Source organism: Pleurodeles waltl, chromosome 3_1, assembly GCF_031143425.1.
Source record: "Pleurodeles waltl isolate 20211129_DDA chromosome 3_1, aPleWal1.hap1.20221129, whole genome shotgun sequence".
NCBI lineage: Eukaryota > Metazoa > Chordata > Amphibia > Caudata > Salamandridae > Pleurodeles > Pleurodeles waltl.
The window spans coordinates 1,263,855,123-1,263,875,581 of NC_090440.1; the positions used below are offsets into that span (position 1 = coordinate 1,263,855,123).

Genomic DNA, 20,459 nt, shown 5'->3' on the forward strand with positions numbered 1-20,459 from the left:
GGCTTTGTGCATACTTTTCAGACAGCCTGTACACAGGGAGGGTGGAGGTGTCATAGAGGTGCATCTGCATACTGAATAGTCTTCCTGAGCAGAGAGAAACGCTGTGCCCTGGCCTCACACAATAGGGTTGTTTACACCCCACTGATGTTTGAAGCCTGTGCTGAAGGAGAGAGGGGGCACTCCCAGAACCAGTTGTAACTGGCTGGAACCTACTCTCCCTACCATTGCAAAACATTTTAAGGACTTAGTATAAGTACAGGGAAATTTTCCCCACAATTTGGAGACATTTTTGGACCTTACCTAGAACTGGACACAGACTGCTGGAGGGACTCCCAAGGAACCGCCATGGACTGCTGCTGTTGTGCTGCCCTGTGACCTGCTGGTCACTAGGAGAGACTGCCATCCGCCTGCATCCCCCTTGCGCTGGCCTGCTGCTGGGCCCTACCCTCTGTGCTCCTTTTTCTTGGATTCTTCGTCTCCCAGGAACAGGGTGCTGTTTCCCCTGACCCCTGCAACCACCTGTTTCAAGCGCATGAGGAGTGCTTTTTCTTATGTTGTGTAGCATCTGAAGAGTGTTTTGCTTTGGGCCCCTAGCTCCTAGTGAGGGCTGTGGAGTCATTTCTATAGTGCTTTGGAAGTGCTTTCCTGACTCTAAAAGTCACCGCCGCATTTGGCGGCCTGTTTTCAGGGAACGTGAGTGAAACGCGCTGCACAAGACCCCTGGGGCAGAACCTGAGGAAGATAGGATCCAGCGTGCTCCTGATAGTGCCCCGGGGGCACCAACGAGAAACCTCTTTTGGATGTTCTGCGGCCCAGGGGGAAGGTGAGTTTCCTGCCGGTCGGGCAGGACAACCTGGGCGCAGCACCACTGACCAGCCGGGAACTGGCAAGGTTCACCCCGCCACCCAAGTGCTACTTTTTGCTTGGGGAGTGGCCGAGCAGGGTGGGAGCCCCAGGAGGCTAAGTACTTGCTCCCGGAGGAGCGCAAATCTTTTCTTCAGGAACTGAGTCCCGAGTGGCTTCATTGGAGGAGGACTTAGGCTCGCAGGGCCCCCGTCCCTCCATATCGTGTTACAGTTTCAGGGCGGGCTGGGTGGAAGCATCATCGGAGGCTCCCCACGCTGCTGGGCCTCATTGTTGTTCTTGGAGGGCCCCCAGTGATCGCAGGCCCCAAGAGGGGCCTGTCTTTAAAGCGGAGGGGGGGGTGCTCCCCTCCTTCACAGGAGTATTGGTGGCCTTGGCCCCCCCTTGTGAGGGCCGGTGGAGGCCTGGGGGCCCTCAGCAACCACGGGCCCCAGGATGGGCACGTCAGTAGTACAGAGGGGGTGCATGCTGTCCCCCTCTGCCTCAGAGGTTACCAGAGGCCCCCGTTTGGCACAGAGAAGCACCGGGGGCCCCTTTTTTCATCCTCTAGGCACTGGAGGTGCCCTAATCATTACCTCAGGTATTCCCTAAAAGGAACCATATACGTATCCTAAGTTCTTTCTACAGACTTGATAAATACATATATTGCCTACCTGCTTTATGATGTTTATATATGTATGTAGATGTTCCTATTATGGTCATACCATACTAATATGTTTAGTGGTGGGGATATTGCATCACATGTGTTGTGCAAATGCTTTACACATTGCCTCTGGGATAGGCCTGACTTCTCAAGCCAACCTACCAAGGGGGTGAGCAGGGGTTATCTTGGACGTGTAACTCCCTTGCCCTGACTAGAGTGGGTGGGTTCTGCCTGGCTGAGGTGCATACCCTAGCCAACCAGAAACCTCATTTCTAACAGAGTGGATGTATGCATTTGTGGATATTTGTGGGAAAAGGGTGTGTAGATGTTTGTGTGTGAAGGGGGGACGAGAATGTAGGGGGTGGGGGGCTTTGGAGGGGCGGGCAGGGGTAACTTGACAGGGGGGGGATACCCCTATCAGTGACAGGGAAGGGATTCCCTGTCACTGATAGTGCTTACTTCCATGGTTTTCGTGGTGGTAAGGAAGCTATGAAAACCATGGCGGTAGGCGGGTTAATAATCCCGCAGGCGGAACAGTGACGGCCACTGGGCTGGAGATGGATATCTCCAGTGGGCAGCTGTTACCGCCGTGGCGGTTGGAGTTGTACACTGGGAGGTTGGCTTCAGCCAACCCGCCAATGTCATAATATGGCAGTAAGTACCACCAGCCTGTTGGTAGTACTTACCGCCATATTACCGCCGACCGCCGGGTTTGTAATGACCCCCATAGTCTTTCATTACTACTGAGAACTGAGTCTTACCAAGAAACTATACACTTTGGAGAAACTCCTGAGTCTCAACACATGCTTACCAATGTAACCAGCATTTTAAAAGCTGTATAACTCAAATTGAATGCATCACCATAACATTCAAGTTGTTTGTGTATTTGAATCATATATTTCTTTTTTTTGTACTAAGTAAATGTAGATTTATGGTACACCAAACAAATATAAAATGTAAAGGCTGAAACTTTTTATGGTTGTAATTGATGGTCAGATTTCACCTCCACAACAACGTTTGAATTAAGATCAGATATTAGCCAAAGTACCAAAGAGACTAACATCATTTGGCAGCTTCTTGTCCTGAGACACCACTGACGTCTTGAAGGCATCTAGTGTTTTTATATAATTTGCACTGCTCCTTCTGAAAGTCTTTTGTCACTGCTCCTTATGCAAAGGTAACTTTAAAAAACACTTCTCTGCATTGTTGACTTTAGGTAATACATTTTTGGGAGAAAGTGGCTTGTTTGTTGACTGTAGGTTAGCTCTGATCAATCAACAGCCACATTCCCTAGCAGGGTGAAACACAAAAAATCATTAAATTAATGTATGCTTAACCTTGGGTAGCTTGGCCCTATAGGCCATCAATCTTAACTTAGAGGCAATGTGTAAAATATTCATGCAGCACACAAACAGTAATGAAATGAAAATACAACACAAGAAAAATCCCACACCAATTTAGAAAAAAGGAGTACATTTTAATACATTATTTGACACCAAAACAACAAAAATCCAATCCAATCAATGGAAGACCAGGTCAAAGTCGAAAAATATGTCAGACTGCAATGGTGCGTGGGATATGATACAACAAGTATTGGGCCTGGTAGACGCTTACTTTCAGACTTAGAAGAAATTTGGACAAAAAAGTTCCCAAAATCTAAAGTTCAGTGGATCAAGGCTGGTGGAGGCAGTGTCATATTCGGGGAGCCATTGGAGTTATGGTGAAGATTTCTACACTCAGACTTAGTCCCTTTTGTTGAAATCAAAAATCTCCTGTGGCTGAGGCAGGAGACTTTAGCTAACAGGAGTTCTGGGAGACCATTTACCTCTTTTGCGAAGGACCACTGAACAGGATTTGCTGCTGCGGAAAAGAACATAACAGAAATGGCCACAAAATTAGGCTGATTGGTGATGAACCATGTGTGGATAGGTGAGAAGGCTGTTCCAAATCATCACTCAGATTTTAGACCAGTTTTAACCAACAAAGTCTCAAGTTTTGGATTTTGGCTATCTGGGCTCTTTTAGCACCATCACCAGGGCCCATATGCTCAAAGTTTTAGCGTTACTTTTTTAAAGCTAAACCATGCAAAACTTTTTTGGGCATTCCCAAACCAACGCAAATAGGTATTTACTTTGGTTTGTGTGGCAAAGTAATGCAAAGCAAAGAAAAACGCTACTTTGCATTACTTTGCATCAAGGGAGCGTTACATAGGTGGTACATTGGTCCACCCGTGCTACCACCCATGCTTTTTGATGCTAAACCCAATTCTGAAACATCAGTAGAAAAGGGTTTAGCACCAAACATTAATGCCTTTGAAAAGCAGATGCAAAATGGAGAAATGTTTTCATTTCTCCCTGCTTTTCTGACTTTTGCATGTGTGTTGCACTCAAAGTGGGAAAAGCATTTGCATGAGGCAGAGTATTTTGTGCACGAAGGATACTCTTCCTGTACAAAACCTATGCTAGACTCTTGCACACATACCCTAACACTGTCGCTAAGGTGTGTTCTTGACGCACAGCAGCTGAAAACAGCACCAGCACTAGGGAAAGGGGTGGAGGGTGCACTTTTTATTGGAATTTGGTGCTCTCTTGCTCTCTCTTTGTTAAGCAGCACAGCAAGTTTGGGTGCTGCGCTGAGTTGCTTGTCACCCACCAGAATCGAGGCGCAAGGAGTCCAGGTGTGGGTTCAAGATGGTAGAGCCTGTTATGTCCCTGTGGCTCTGAACAGGAGCTAGCAAACCAGCCCTTGGAGTCACTCTAGTAGACCTGGGTTCAAGTGATGAAACAGGGCTAAAGCAGCAGGCCTCTGAAGGTTCAAAGCAGCCTCCAGGCATCAAAGTAGTCCTTCATATTATAGCAGGAGTCCTCGTGCATTTATTGTCCCTGAAGCAGGAAATAAGAGGTCACCTATCTGACACTCGTAGAGCACCTCGAACATTGCCAGTAAGAGTTAGGAGTACTAGAATTCTTGTGTGATTCCTCTTCCACCAGCAGGAGTTAAGATTCTTCATCCAGCTGGGCCTTCTTCTTCAAGTGGAGTCTTCCCTGGTCCAGGCATGTTCTAAGGCAGAGGTAGTGAAAATGGAATTGCAAAATATATCCTGTGCACTTCCTCTTTACTGTGCTTTAAAATTGCCAAGGGGGACCAGTTACAAGATATAGTAAACTAGCTGTCAGGTAAGATTTTTTGTGATAAGCTAGACATAAGAAAATGTATGGTGCCTCTAGGTTAGAGAGCACATTAAAAACTGACTTTATGTAATATAAGTAAGGTTCCCAGTGTTCTGTTTTTGCTGATTTGTACAGATAAATGCAGACAGAAAAATGTTTTTTTTCTGTCTGTGTTTAGTTTTAAAAGTAGAATAATACTAAAAATTATGTTTCGAATGAGTGACTTTTCAAGCTGTCTGTTGTGAATTCCAAGTCAACAGATGAGCATGTAGCTAGCATGGGGAGTTAAAAAACAGGTCAACATACCTTTCTATACAGGCATATGTTCAAATATATTTGTAGTAAATTGCTAATATGTATGTGTGTGTAGTGTTGTGCTATATTTGGCTGCTGAATTTGCTAAACCTTAGCAGAGAAAAAAGTATGAGTGCATGTCTATCAGTTAAATAAATGCCAAAATGTACCATTTTTTACTCCACTTATTCGCAAACCACATATAATAAATATGGATAAATACTAATAAGATGGCCAAAACAAAAATATCAATAAATACAGATGAAAAATAAAAATCATGAAACCCGGAGCCCTAAATATAAACTGAGTTATAAAATGTATTTTTATGCTGTGCAGGTTATTGGTAAAGCTGCTTTAAGGAACAATTTATTGACTGCTAAAATATGCATTATTATAGTAGTGGTGGTCTTGCTTACGGCAGGAAAGGAACAGTAGACTTGCCATAGTTTATTTACCCACGTGAAAAATGAGCTGCAAGGTCTTAAATATTGGGTAAGACCTTAAATGACATATATGGATTAATAATAACTTATCATTATCATTATAAAAGGATGAAAAAAGGTTTTTATTCCAAAAGTTTCTTATCTTATTGGGTAAAGGAGCAGACAGTTTGTACTGTTATGTGTGATGGAAACTAAAAGCAAGACACCTTCATTATATATGATATAAAATCCTGGTGAATATTAATGGGTAAGAAAATTGTTCTTACCAGTTAAAATATAAAGGAAGGCAATTAAGGATGTCCCTTAGGATCTTCTTATTAGATACTCATGACAACACTATACCCTAATAATATGTTAAATGTGTATGAACTTACACATTATAATGAATAATATATAAAAGAATCATGTATATGGATTCTTGATAGGTATAAATATACACCATATCAATAATCATGTCCTTTTGTTTTACTATGTGGTATATATAAAAAACGTATAGTAATAACAACATTGTAAGGCCAGCCTTATGTGTTTAGATAACCTGTTTGACAACTGTTTTTATAGAGATATATCAGTAGTGTTTCACCAATTGAGGGGGGCCTCATGCAAAGTACACAGAGGGGCCCACTTTGGACTCAGTTAGAAGCTTTCAGGCCTTGCTACTGTGGTGAGGGGGCCCCGTGGAGTTCGGAGCCCCCCACACAGCAGGGTCCTATGTTACACCACTGAGATAAACATTGTTTATTTTCTCCTAGTTCTAACTCAGTTATTGGACCTGAAGAAGATGGGATAAAGGTCAAGAAGCTACCAAAGTGCTGCATCGTCACAATAACTTTTTAAAATATTTTGATTGTATACAGTTGTTTTCTATGTTATTTTTGGACAAAATGTTTTTATGATGTATTTGGTTCAATTGACAATAAACTATATCAACCAAAAGTAGGCTAAAGATAATTTTCAGTTCTTAGCTATGTTAAAAGCCTGTTTGTGTTAGCTGCACTTATTTAATATGTATAGGTGACACTACTGGCCTCATTGTATCGCAACCGAATCTATATGTGATGAATAGCATAACTTTATGTTAGAAATGGGGTCTTTGGTTGGCAGTCAGGTTAGCCACCTGCCCAAGCAAGGACCCTCACTTTAGTCAGGGCAAAGGAGACCCCCACTCACCCCATTGGTAGCTTGGCATGAGCAGGCAAGCTTAACTCAGAAGCTATGTGTAAATTATTTGTACCAACACACATAGTAATACAGTCAAACACTACAAAATGGACACTACACCAGTTTAGAAAAATAGGTAATATTTATCTAAATCAAACAAGACCAAAACAACAAAAATCCAACATACTCAAGTTAAAATATGAATTTTCAAAAGACTGAGAATCTTACTCCATAGAAAACAATAGAATTGATGATTTTGCACAAAGTACCTGGTTTGCATAAAAAATAAAGCTGCCCGGGCGTGCGTGCATCAGAAAAGTAAGTGATGAGCTGATTCCTTCCTCGCAAGGGAGGCCGTGCTTTGTTTCTTTTCCTTTCTTCTACAGTCAGTCGGCAGTGAGTAATTTTTCTCCCTCGCAAGAGAGCAATGCATCTATTTCCGTATGGGGCACATTGGATCCGCACAGAGTCGGGATGACTTTGACGCCCGGGGACGATGTGTGGAAAATCCGGTTGCACAGTGTTAGAAAACCACGCTGCATGGGGTTTGCATCGTTACCAGCTGCCGCAAGCGGGAGTTTTGCGTTGTTTCTCCAGCCGTGATGCATCGATTTCCCAGCCGCAATGCATGTGGAACATCGTTTTCAGCCGCCAAGCTGGCGGCGTGCCATTTATCAGCTGTGTTGCAGATAGTATGTCAAAAATTTCCCCACATGACATTCTGTATGTGGATTTTCAATCCTTTTCCACCAGCTTCACATTTCAAGGGACCAGGGGCTGGATGGGACACGACTTGGCCGGGTAGGAGTCTCAGCAGAGAGTCCAGGTGCTGGCAGAGGAAGTCTTTGATGGCCCTGAGACTTCAAAACAGGAGGCAAGCTCAGCTCAAACCCTTGGAGATTCTTCACAAGCAGGAATGCACAACAGAGTACAGTCTTTGTCAGGCACGGCTGTCCTTTAGGGCTCAGGGGCCACGCCACCCCCACCTTTTGCCCCTCATGAAGAGTGTCTGTCAAGCTGAACAAAGGTCAGCCTCACAGACACTCTTCATTTTCAGCTCAGACATGAGACATGCGCGATTTGCGCAGACTCCTGGCTGCCTGAGCTGAACTTTGCTGGGCTGAGGAGGTCACAGCTCCTATGGGAGTGACCTCCTCGGCTCAGCAAAGGTGCCTCAAGGCCTTCCCCTGGGTGACAAGGAAAGCGTCACCCATTTACTTCGACCTGGGCGCTTCAGGTTTAAGCCCTGAAGCATCCAGGGCGAGTGTCAATCAGTGACACTTTGTCACATAGTGGGGTGGGGTCAGCAGTCTCACAGAACCCATCCCACTCTGTGACGAGGCTGGGACTGCTGCCTTCCCTCATTGGCGGACCTAAGGTTGGCCAGTGAGGGAAGGCAGCAGTCCCAACCCTCCTGGGATCTCGAGCCTGAAGGTAAGTATGTGTGTGTGTCATGTTTTAAAATGAATGTTTGGTGCATGCGTGCATGTTTAAATGTTCTGAGTGTTGTTAATGGATGTGTGTGCATGTGTGGTGATCTTTTAAAATGAATGTTCGGTGTGTGCGTGCATATTTGAATGTTGTGAGTGCTAAAGGATGTGCGTGCATGTGTGAAAGAATGAGTGTGTGTGTGTGATGTTTTAAAATGAATGTTTGGTGCGTGCATGCTTGTTTGAATGTTATGAGTGTTGTTAATGGATGTGCGTGCCTGTGTGTGAAAGAATGAGTGTGTGTGTATGTGTGTGTGTTTCTCACCCACCCCCTCCCTCCTAAAGCTACCAGCCACCACTGGTCTTTGTCCTCTTTCAGGCAGAAGCAGCAACTGCAGGGCATCCTAGCAAAGCACAGTCACAGGCAAAGGGGCAGTACTCCTCCAGCTCTTCAGCTCTTCTTCTTGGCAGAGGTTCTTCTTGATCCCAGAAGTAATCTGAAAATGTGCGGTTTTGGGTCCACAACACATGTCTCTTTCTGCCTTTGAAGTAGGTAAACGTCAAAGGAAAGTCTCTGTTGTTCACCAGATCCTGCCTTGCCCAGGCCAGGCCCTAGACATACACGAGGGGGTTGGAAACTGTATTGTGGGAGGGCAGGCACAGCCAATTCAGGTGTAAGTGACCACTCCTCCCTCCACTGTAGCTCAGATGGCCCTTCAGGATATGCAGGCTACTCCCCAGCTCCCTTTGTCTCACTGGAGGGAATTCACAAACATGCCAACTGTCAGTCTGACCCAGACAGGAAATATGCAAACAGGCAGAGTCACAGAATGATTTAAGAAGGAAAATGTACACTTTCTAAAAGTGGGATTTTCAAACTGACAATTTAAAAACAAACTTCACTAAAATATATATTTTAAAACTGTGAGGTCAGAGACACCAGATTGCACATTTCTATCTGCTCCCAAAGGGAATCAGCACTTTAAAGTTATTTAAAGGCAGCCCCCATGTTAACATATGAGAGAGATGGGCCTTTCAGCAGTGAAAACCGCATTTAGCAGCATTTCACTGTTAGGACATGTAAAACACATCAGTACATGCCCCAACTTTAACATACACTGCACCCTGCCCATGAAGCTACCTGGGGCCTACCTTAGGGGTGCCTTACATGTATACAAAGGAAAGGTTTGGGCCTGGCAAGTGGGTACACTTTTGCCAGGTCGATTTGGCAGGTCAACACTTCATAAAAAAGACACTGCAGTGGCAGGTCTGAGCCATGTTTACAGGGCTACTAATGTGGGTGGCACAACCAGTGCTGCAGGCCCACTAGTAGCATTTCATTTACAGGCCTAGGGCAACTCTAGTGCACTTTACTAGGGACTTACTAGTAAATCAGATATGTCAATCATGGAAAGCCAATTACACATACATTTTACATAGGACCACTTGCACTTTAGCACTGGTCGGTAGTGGTAAAGTGCCCAGACTATCAAAAACAGCAAAACAGAGTCCAGCACACAGTCAAAACATGGGAAGCAGAGGGAAAAAGACAGGGTAGACCCCGCCAAGGATTCCACGTCTAACACTTGGATTAGAAAATGTGTATTCAAAAGTAGAAAATGAGATTAAAAAAAAGAAATCACTCCATAATAAGTAAAATAACTTAAACATTTGAAAAACAAACATATATAAACTACTTAGGACTTCATGGCAAGTAACTCTGAGTGATATCTCCCCAATGTCATGGGGTTTTCCCTGGACACTACTGCGAAAGACAAATGCTTGTAGTGGACAGAAGAATACAAATAATAATCAGAAAAAAAACAGAAAAGAAACCAATGCCTAATGCAGCTGACGCTTTTACCGAAAGTTTTAAACTACAAGCACAATTTGGGTTTCAGCTTTATTTATAGGAAATATTGCATCTCATGTTCGCTAATAACATCATAGGGTGTCTGTTATGCTACACAAGTGTGTATTTCCTAAAGGTTCTAGCTTCTGTCATAATTTCCTGAAATTAACAGACATGTCTGCAGTGGAAAGTGATACATGATTCTAATTTTATAATAAACACACAGATGCTATCCTTATCATTTATCATCAGCAATCCAGATACTGCAAACACAAAGGCAACAAGCACTGGCAAAGCCACACAGTCAATGCACATTTGTGCATGCCCATGTTTGTATGCATTAGCACTTTAAAGCCAGACCTTCCGACTTTGTAATTTGGTAGTTTGTTGATAACATACAAGAATGTAAGTGGTTATGGTGGACTCTTTTATGAATACCCTGTTGATTAGTTTGTTCGTTAGAGACCTTCATTTCCTCCCCTTAGCGAGTAAGTATAGGATTGAATCTTATAAATCAATCTTCAATTTTTAATACAGCCAGGATACAATTGCTACATGGGGATTAGGTTGTCGTCGATGTGCCCTGCAAGAAGCCAATAATTTGGACATGTTTGTGATGCCCACATGGGTGAGAACTCTTGATAAAATGGTGTTGCTTCTGTGTCTCAAAATCTAAACCTTAGCTCATCTCCCTCATGCTCTGAGACAACTGACATTTCTTGCATTTATTATTGCTAGACTTATGAATTCACTAAAAAGTGCCATAGTGGATGCCTTCTGTCTATCCAGAAATGGTTGATGCATTGTTTGGAATGACATGTCCTAAAACACAGTATGACTTCAAGAATCAGCAGTCTTTCAAGACATCATCATACATGGGAAAAGTATGAATTTAATGCAGACATAACCTAGTTCATCAAAACTTGCCCTCTGTACCTGTTTTGACTATTATTTATTTTTATCGTCGATTACCCCCTCTTATTCTGTCCCTTCTGTCTTTTCTCTATATTTTATTTTATCTTTTTGTACTGTCTGATTCTGGGCTTCAAATGCTAATGTGCATAAAGTGATTTATGTTGTATTTTAATGTAATTATTACAAGCAATATTTTTTAAAAACAAGGTCGAAAACTAGGTTGATGATCAATCATAATGTTGTTCTGTGGCCCCTTGGAATTGTTTCTTCTTTTTCAAGAAACTGATATGTTTCCAGCAGCACTTGATTATCCTCACATCAATAGAGTCAGCAATTACACAAATGTTGCTTTTTAAATGTATAGATCTGCATTACCATTCATTTTTGTCTGAATCACAGTTGCAAAAGTGTCTCAGGTCCAAACAACTTTCTTCCAGTCCACATGAGCATTGTTGGATTCCAGGAAGTGATCCACCCCAGTAAGTTTGCTTTTCACCAGACCGGCTAAGCCACCATGTAAACGGAGTCCCACCTGCAGGAGAACAAAACGTATTATAAAATTGAATGCACATGCACCTAAGAAGATAGTAAAAAGGAAATTTGAGTGATTTAATTTTTTTAATATCAGATATACATTTGTGTTCTCCTCTTGCCCTTTTTGGCTTATTAAATATTAATCATTCCTTAACGGTGGCAGTCGTGGGATTACTAGTGTCCATTTTGGGGGTTTACTCTATGGTCCTTATTACAAGTTGTACAAAATACGGTAAGGTACTCACATCACCTGGTAAATACCACTATTCTGGAATGAGGTATTTACCACATACCATTATTCTGCTGGTAAATACCCCCATTATGTGTTTCAAACTTGCAAATGAGGCATAACATGCAGAATCAGTCTTTCATAGACATACTTCAGCATATTTACACTTTTCCACAAGCCTTTTCACCCTATATTAGTTTTAATCTTCCAGCATCTATCCAGGGACATTTGCAGAGGTGTGAAAATTGCCTCAAAGCTTGTAATTCCACTCCCTGTGCAAACAAGTGTTTGTACAGTGTTCGAAATTTAGTCCTGAACTTGTAATGAGGGCCAATGTAGACAATCTTTTCAAGATGCATTACACTATAATAGGTCTTGAGCAAATGATAGTTGTCCTACATACCTCGTATGACCCTTTTAAATAGGCCATTAATATGAACAAAAGTAATGGTGTTTGGGGAAAAGGGCTATTTTCTTTCAGTCACTTTCAGGAAGAAAGTTCTGCACTCATGCACACTCAGGAGCATATTTATACTTTTTGATGCAAAACTGCACTAATGCAGTTTTGCATCAAAAAGTTTAGCACCTGCTTGCGCCATTCCTGAGCGCCAGCCAGGCCCCATATTTATGGAATGGCGCAAGCCGGTGCAAAGGGTGGGCTAGTGTAAGAAAAAATAAGTTACCCGGGTGGGGGTGGATTTATGGGAGAAGGGGATTTTGCACCAAAAAATGATGTAAGGCTGGTTAGAGGCAAAAAAAGCCTGTTTTGGGGACCATCTCAAGTTTGACACAAGATTCAGTGGAAAAGTAACTCCGCTTGTATGTTTCTGAAATATTGTTGCAGAATGGGATTGTGGACTTTTATATATTAGAAAGTATATATCAGAAAGAAAATTCATCTGCCTAGCAGCTCTGTAGTTTAAACTATTTGGTTAGACTTAGTAATAACTCAAACCTTGGTTCTGCCACAGTCTCAACTGGTAAAATTCATTCATACTTTAGGAGGCAGTCAAGGTGAGAAAACTGAATGTTTGCTAGAATTTGTAGACATACATACTGTCGCCTAAATATAATTATCCGTTGTGTGTAGATTCGCTAATGACACCCGCGGTCAATATTTTTGTCACCAATAATTTGAACATGATGTTTATGTCATTCGATATTCTGACAACGATAGACCGGTAACAGACCAAAAACAATAATTGGCAATCTTAAGCGATTGGCGCTGGTTGCTACACTTTAAGGTTGCACAAGTAAACTACTTTAGCCACGTTTCTGGTCAGCAAAAAATTAAAAGCTGAACCCAGCAAAAACTCGAGCGCAGCTTGTTATCCAGTGCTTTTGTTGTAAGGTGGTGGCTCTGCAGCACTGTGCTCCATAGACCATGGATCCCAGAACGACCAGATGGCAGGGGAGTGAAAATGGTCTGCGAACACATACATGCAAGCATTTCTTTTTAAATAAGCACAATTTGTAAAAGTAGAATCTGAATAAAAACTGCCAGGGACCACTTAGTTAATATTATTTTGATAGAGCACTTCATAAATCACAAACTTTGAAGTACTGCTCCTCTTCAGTGCGCTTTAGGAGTTCTAGGTTATCAGACAGAGCTCATCTTTCCGTACAACGTAAGTGCTGCTTGAAAATATTAGTACTTATTACCTTAAACATACCGAAGTGAAACTTGTGAATGTTGCTGCTCAGCTTATTGAGTGGGTTAGGTTCCAAAGCATTAAATTGCAAATTGTCACGAAGAAATCAGCCTAAAAGAACCCATACTTACAATAAATTAGGTATGTCCCAGGAGCATTCATTCTTTCATTCCCGTTTAATATACTAAAAATGATTCACTAATAGAAATCCTAACTTGGGATCGTCATTACTACAGTTCCAGTATTGTGTTCAATCAGTGGTGATTCACTAACGACCTTCCTATGAAGTACATAGCAACAGTAAACAGAAAGCGTGACAAGTTGATGGAATATGATGTCTAGAATGAGGAAGTACTTTGTCTTTGCAAGAGAAAATAAATAAAGACAGTTATACTTCGGAACAACGCATGTTGGAACCACGCATGCCTGAACGACAAGGTCGGAACAACGACCTCGTTGTTACCACTAATGCCTTTACAACATATGCCCTAACAACGATTTTTCGTTGTAAAAGCATTCCTAATAAAGGTATTAGGGAACAGCATGCATGGTTCCAGCATGCGTCCCCCCTGGCCTCCACCCCCTCCCCTAAAAATCACTGCGTCTCCCCCACCCCCACAACCACCCCAACCCCCACCCCTAAAATGACCGCAACTCCTCACCCCGTCCCTAAAACCTAAAACCACCCTAACCCTCACCCCTAAAACCTAAAGCAACACAACCCCCACCCCACACCTAAAACCTAAACCCTGACCCCCTCCCCCGCCCCTGAACCTTAATCACCCGAGCCCCCCACCCACCGCCAAAAACTAAAAATACCCTGACTCCCCACCCCACCCCCTGCCCCTAAACCACTCTGAACCCCGCCCATCCCCCTAAAGCTAAAAATACCCCGACCTCCCTGCCCTTAAAACAGCCCCAGTCCCAGCACAACTTACCTCCTCCTTGATCGCGTCGCCCTCCTCATCTGACTTGCTTCTTCTGTGCCTTAGCCACACATGTACGTGGTTCAGCACATGCATGGTTAAGGCCCTGAACAAGGAAGTCGTCGAAAACGAAAGCGTTGTTCCGCTTTCATTTTCCACGACTTCATTGTTCAGGAGTCATTGTTCAGGATGCTTCCCAATAAAGGGAAAGGTCTGGCATGCCGAGAGACTATGTACATACCATTGTAATTGAAGCCCTTATACAGAAGTCAGTACATTACACAGTGGCGCTCGCCACTCTTTAGTTGTGGTTCCGCTGCACTTTCATTGGAAAAAAGCAGTATTAAATTTGCTTTTATTTTTTTGGCACCGAGGATGATAAGTTTCAGCATAACAAGATTCATGGAGATCCATTCATGGGAAAATAATGTAGGGGATGAAAAAAGGTATAATTTCCCATTTAAGCTGCTACGGGAACATTTGTTGAAATAAAGAGCAAAAACCTCTGAACGAATATACACCAAACTTGTCATAAACTTATAATTTGTTTCAGAAAGCATGCCTTTTATTATTTGATGTCAATCTGTCCAGTAGTTTGTCGGATATTTGCATTTCAAAAAGGTGCTGAGTGGGATTTAAAGGGTTATCTTTGTTGAAAATCATTAAAACTTGCAGTTGGTCAAATTTTGAATATTTTGCATAATGTGATTGGCTGGAAACACTTAGGGCCACAATCAGCAACTTGAAAAAGGCATCAACAGTACAGTGAGGCAGAGGGTGTTGAGTGCAGGTTCAGGTATATGCACACACCCCACTCAACCAGATCAGCATTCAGGGCCATTTTCTGGCGTTGGTCAGAATACTGCAATGGCCACAAAAGCAGAGTGTGGTGAAAGGTGTCTATCACAGGTTTAAGCTACACACCAGTCACTCAGGTCAACACTCAGGATCCCCACAGGGGATTTGAGGAAATGTGCTCCAATGGCAATAAACATAAATTGATACAGAGGGTAACCAACGCAGATCCAGGTTATGCACAAACTCCACTTGCCCACATCAGCACTCGGGGCAAAAAGCAAGTGCTTGGATAAGTGCTCAACTGCCAGAAAAATCTCATGAATATACAATGATCAATCTAACAAACCACAGAGATTTAAGTATAACACAAACAAATTGTACTCAGTCAGGTACACTCGAGGCCACTTTTTGGAAAATTGTCTCTCTAAAGGAAGAAATATGACTATCAGCCACTGGATGTTCAACAAAGAATAAAGAACACAAACAGCACCACTTACTCACCACCACTTCCTCTATACACAATCAGTAGTAATCACAGAGAATTGAAGACTCAGATGGCAAGTAAAGATTGTTATATCAGTGGTTGTTTAACACAGATAAGGCCTCCGGCACTGATTGAGAGCCCCAGTCACAGCAAAACATTAAATATGAGATAGCATGTAGTTTCCTTTCTGACTAGCAGGTGCAGTTAAGTTTTGGCTAAAGTTTACTAAAATGAGACAGGTAAATTGATTAGTAATCAGGTAGGAAGTTGCTGATTTTAAAAAGTATGCTATAAAAAATGAATAAAATGTTGTTTTATGTTCTCAGCGCAAACTATAAATATCACCTCACCTTTGTGTTGCTTATGTCATCACACACACAACAGCATTGATGGCATCACTTATCACATCACCTTTAACATTATCGCTTGACCCATAACTTGTGCCTCCCCATTAAGCTGCCTACAACACGACACCACTGAGTTCAATTCATCTAGCCATTATGCATATTTGTTTTTGTTCTTCAGGCCTCTAAAAATGTATCCCTTCCAAAGTGGTGATTTACAAGTGCTCTACCTCTGATAAGGGAAAGTAAGGTACGCCCTCTAGTCCTTTAGCTATTCACGGGTTTGGCTTTTCTGTCTAGATTCCTGGCACTTCTCCTTGGCTCAGGTCTTCATCAGTAGCACCCTGGTTGAGCTCAAGGCAGATTGCCCTCCCTGCCTGGACTCCCCAGGTCACATGGCCATCTGGTCACTTAGGCCCATATTAATACTTTCATAGCGCCTCATTTGCGCCGCTTTTTGACACAAAAGCGGCGCAAACTTACAAAATACAGTTGTATTTTGTAAGTTTGTGCCGCTTTTGCGTCAAAAAGCGGCACAAAAGTGGCGCTAAAAAAGTATAAATATGGGCCTTAGAATGTGTGTAGATGAGTCAGGGGATCCCCTTTGAAATTTTTCCTCTACAGCAGCAGTAAACAGAAGATACAGACAACCCTCTCCTACAGAATCTACCTGCAAATCCACCCCTCTTCTATCCCCAGGGGAGCGAGGAGGCTAGTGCCAATGGATCTTCAGTCACAGATCTACAGAGTATAAGTGTATATAAGTCCAAAGTCCCTGGGTTTGCACACAATGTACTGCTGAAACACACACGGTTCAAGTGCACAGCTACACAGCCAGCAAAAAAACAGTCAAGGCAAAATTGTGAGGGGTACACCACGCAAAAGATAGTAATTTTCAACAGTTACATTCTTAATTGATTTCTGTGTGATGCATTAGAATTGAACTTATTTGATAATTAATTAGCTCTGTAACCATTGCCTATGCTCACCATTCAAAGATGGTGCGTAGCAAAGGTATATGTTGTTTGTTTGGCAATGCTAGTCTGTTATTGTTGTTAGTGAATTTTGAGGAGTGTTTGTTAATTTTGTACTCACCATGAGAACGGCTTTGTCGAAACGTGTTGCGGGTTATGGCATTCCAACTACCTATAGAATAAATCTTTGCACTGCAGCCCATGAGTGTGCTTTTATTGTCTCTGACCAGTGGGATTGCAATTGTTTTAATGGGCTCGTCTCACCTGTTGTTAGCGCACCACGCCATTACAGTCCATAGAGGCTTTGACAAGACGTGGTGAGTAGGTATTGTTATATTTAATTGCATACTATTTTGCTAAATGCACAATAGTATGCATTCCATAAACACCTAAAGATCAGGTGAAGCCAAGTTTCTGGAATATTATGGGTATGTTCATGAGTATCTGCAAAACTACGTCCTTCCAAAAATGTGAGTAGGCCGCGTGCTTGTTCTGGACAGACATTAATTAGCTCTTTTGGCACTAAATACAACGAAGGGTATGCTCCGAGCCTGGATGATGCAAATGTTGAAGGCTAAAATCTTCAGAGGAGCATTAGAAATAAAAAATGATAAATTAGTATGTTTGAGTGTTACCCATTTTAGGCGCTTATATGAGGAATATATTCCAAATGAACACAGGCTGTCAGGGATCATTTAAGAGTAGAATACCGAAATAAAATATCATACTTAATTGAAAAGTGCAGCAGAACACATAGGTTTTTATACAAACAGTTATAATGTTGAAGTCCTTTATAAAAGTCTAAACATTCATATGCAGTTAAATACATGAGGCAGAGTGTTTGCGCGAATAAATGAAACAGCAAGGTACAGACTCTTCAGGCTGCTAGTCCCACATCTTGTTGGCTCAGTCACACTCTATTCCCCTGTCACTAATCTCTAAATAAGAAGCAAAACACTCAACTACATTCAGGACTTCTTTTCTGGGTGACAAGTGGGCAGACTTGTTCAGTAATATGTTTTCATTTCCAACTATTCATTGATTTCACTGGCATATACAGCAGTACATATTCTCATAGTACTTTTCATGTTTTCTGCATGCTTACATGCTGTTGACACTTCAATACACTCTTTACATTATTTTTCTACTTTCATATTTTACTGTTCCTTCTTTGTCCATAATCCAAGTCACAGCCCACTATTTGATCTTATATTTAGGCATTCTGTAATGGCTTCTTAGGAGTTCTCACATTATAATTATTCTCGTGACAATTTTTGGGAGGAGTTTAACTCTTGTCATGAGGTAAGTGGATGTCCCCACTGTGTTTTAGGAATTACGGCTGCTTTCAGGACTGACAATCCGCAGCAGTCCTGATACTGAGGGCAACCAGAAACGCAACCCTCAAGAAGCAGCACAGTTTCACTTAGAAACATACAGTACTGGAGGGCAATCGAATAAAAAGATACCTTAGATCAAGCCGAAAAGGAGACAGTTATCCCACCCTCGAAGAGACTTCACTTCTGATAAAAGACCTTCAAAGCACCTGGGAGCCCTCCCTAAAAAAAGATGTCATGTCAGGGTGACATGTGGTGTGACATCACCCTAGTGACATTCTTCTGGCCCTAACCGCGTGGCTAAGATGCTGTCACAGCAGTCACGAGCCCTGCCATGTGTCCAGGATGTTGTCACAATTGCAGCATTCTTGGGGTTTTTATAGGGTTTAGTCTGGGAGTTTCTGGGCATGTTCAGACAGTTGTACGTGCTAGTCAGCTTGTGTCTGAACATGTCCGGTCTTGTATTTTTTAGACACTCCCCATTTATTGTACTGCTTTTAGGCGGGCTGTCTGTCAAATAGGGACAACATTGATGCATCTGCATTGTGTAGCATAGACGACTGTTCCGGGGGGGTTGGAGAAACAGAGCAGTGAGTGGTGGGGGGTAGTGATGCATAGAGAGTGTTAGAAAGAGTGGTGATAGAAGAAGTGAGGGTGAGAAATGAGAGATGGGGAGAGAGAGAGAGAGGAGAAAATAAGAGAAAGAATAAAATTAAATACATATTATCCAATAAAAAAATATTTGTTTATCTGTCATATAGCCCAGGAGTGAAAAGAAGTTGTTGTTGTAGGTTGCAGTGACCTATTTTATAAGCCAGAGCCCTCTCCGGCTCCCCAAAGGATTCTTGCACATAGCTAATTAGCCACTGAGTCCGTGGTGAGACGCAGGGTTGCTCCTGTCTTTGTTAAAAGGTCTCAATGAGAGTCATGTGAAATACTCACAGAATGAACCCTCAGCCCCTATGCCTCCCCTAACGTCCCGTCTTATCATTGAGTCAGTACAAATTTGACTTATTTATGTTTTTTGTTGAAACCATCTTGACAAATTCATAAAAGTATCAAAACTGATATGAATTGGAATACAAAAATATTGGTTCAATTAAATCCTTTGTTGAAAATTGAGGAGTATGCTTAACAACTTCTAGGCAAATTCAGTGCCTCACATGTGTTGAACAACATCTAGAGAAACTCAAAAAATATCCTGAATTGCGATGAAAGTTGACCCAAACTCCACTGGGTCTTCCACTCAAAAGTAGGTACTGTCTCTCCAGCAATTCAGAAAAAAAATGATTTAATTAACTCTTTTGTTGAAAACACAAGAATATTCTTAACGTCGCTTAGGCAAATTCATAACATTGGAATGGCTTTAGAGTCATAGAAAACTGTACATAAGTAGCAATCTCTGCTAAGTATAAAGTGCATCCCTGTGGGATCGCAGCCAGAATCAATGCCTAGCTCTTTATTTTAAATCTGTCCACAGCTTGTCTTCCAGATCATGGAGAAAAGTGTGGAGATGCATCTTGGTGAGCAACTTAGTGAGAATGGTTCAGCTTTTCTACAGGTAAAAACGACTGCTTACATTTTCTACAGGATGTATACCTTCAAATGTATTGCATTGCACAGTTTCTACTTTTTTGTGGGTTGAAATGCCTGTTCTCTTTAACAAAAAAAGTTACAAACATGTTTGTGCCAGCTTAAGCACTTAGTGGTAAACAATTTTACACAGACCCCAAAGCAGATCGTCACAACGTGCAGTATAAAAACTGCCTCTGTGAAGATTCATGAGCAGCTTAAAGAGAGTTAGTTATGGGGCTGATATCAATGTGTTTTAAGAGGGCATGATGACTATCAGTAAACTAACGTGGTTTAAAAGTGAGATATTTCTTAATATGTTGAATGTGCTATAGGGAAGATTGTCTACACCGCTCTTAAGCAATGTGCAAAGGGCAAATATTTAGAAAAAAAAGCCTTGATTATACACTGTAAGTAATAAATGGAAGTGTAAAACACTGTCATTTGCACAATATTTAATTTAACTGATCCGTCGCCAGGCCCGGACTGGAGTGTTTTACAATGAACCCTGCTAATAGACGTAGCACACATGCAGTGAAGCGCAGGAATTATTTTATTCTGTGGAGGCCCGCGCTGCCCCTCGAAATGGTCTAGGGAAAGGCTTCCCCGTCTTATTATGAGGTTTCTGGCATGGAGTCCAATGTAGAAATCTGTGTTACAAATGGATAAATATTCTGGGGGAAGGCTTCCCTGATCTTAAGAGGTTGCAGGCATGGTGTTTGACCATGTTACAAACGTATAAATAATCTGTTGCTTGAACCAGGGGTTTTGATTCTAATATTCTTTGCAGGGGTCTGTAAGGGTCAGGGATCTAAAGCATCCCTATGCTTAGGCGTTTGA

General features: G+C 42.1%; 1 protein-coding gene across 2 annotated transcripts in view; it reads right to left on the reverse strand.

The window, feature by feature from the left end:
• LOC138285083 (contactin-associated protein-like 5) overlaps positions 1-20,459 on the reverse strand; it is a 1,227,365-nt gene that overhangs the window by 302,254 nt on the left and 904,652 nt on the right. For both annotated transcript variants that reach the window (XM_069224601.1, XM_069224602.1), the window contains exon 14: positions 11,148-11,304. In XM_069224601.1, coding sequence (XP_069080702.1) covers positions 11,148-11,304 — 157 coding nt within the window. The remainder of the gene's footprint in view (positions 1-11,147; positions 11,305-20,459) is intronic.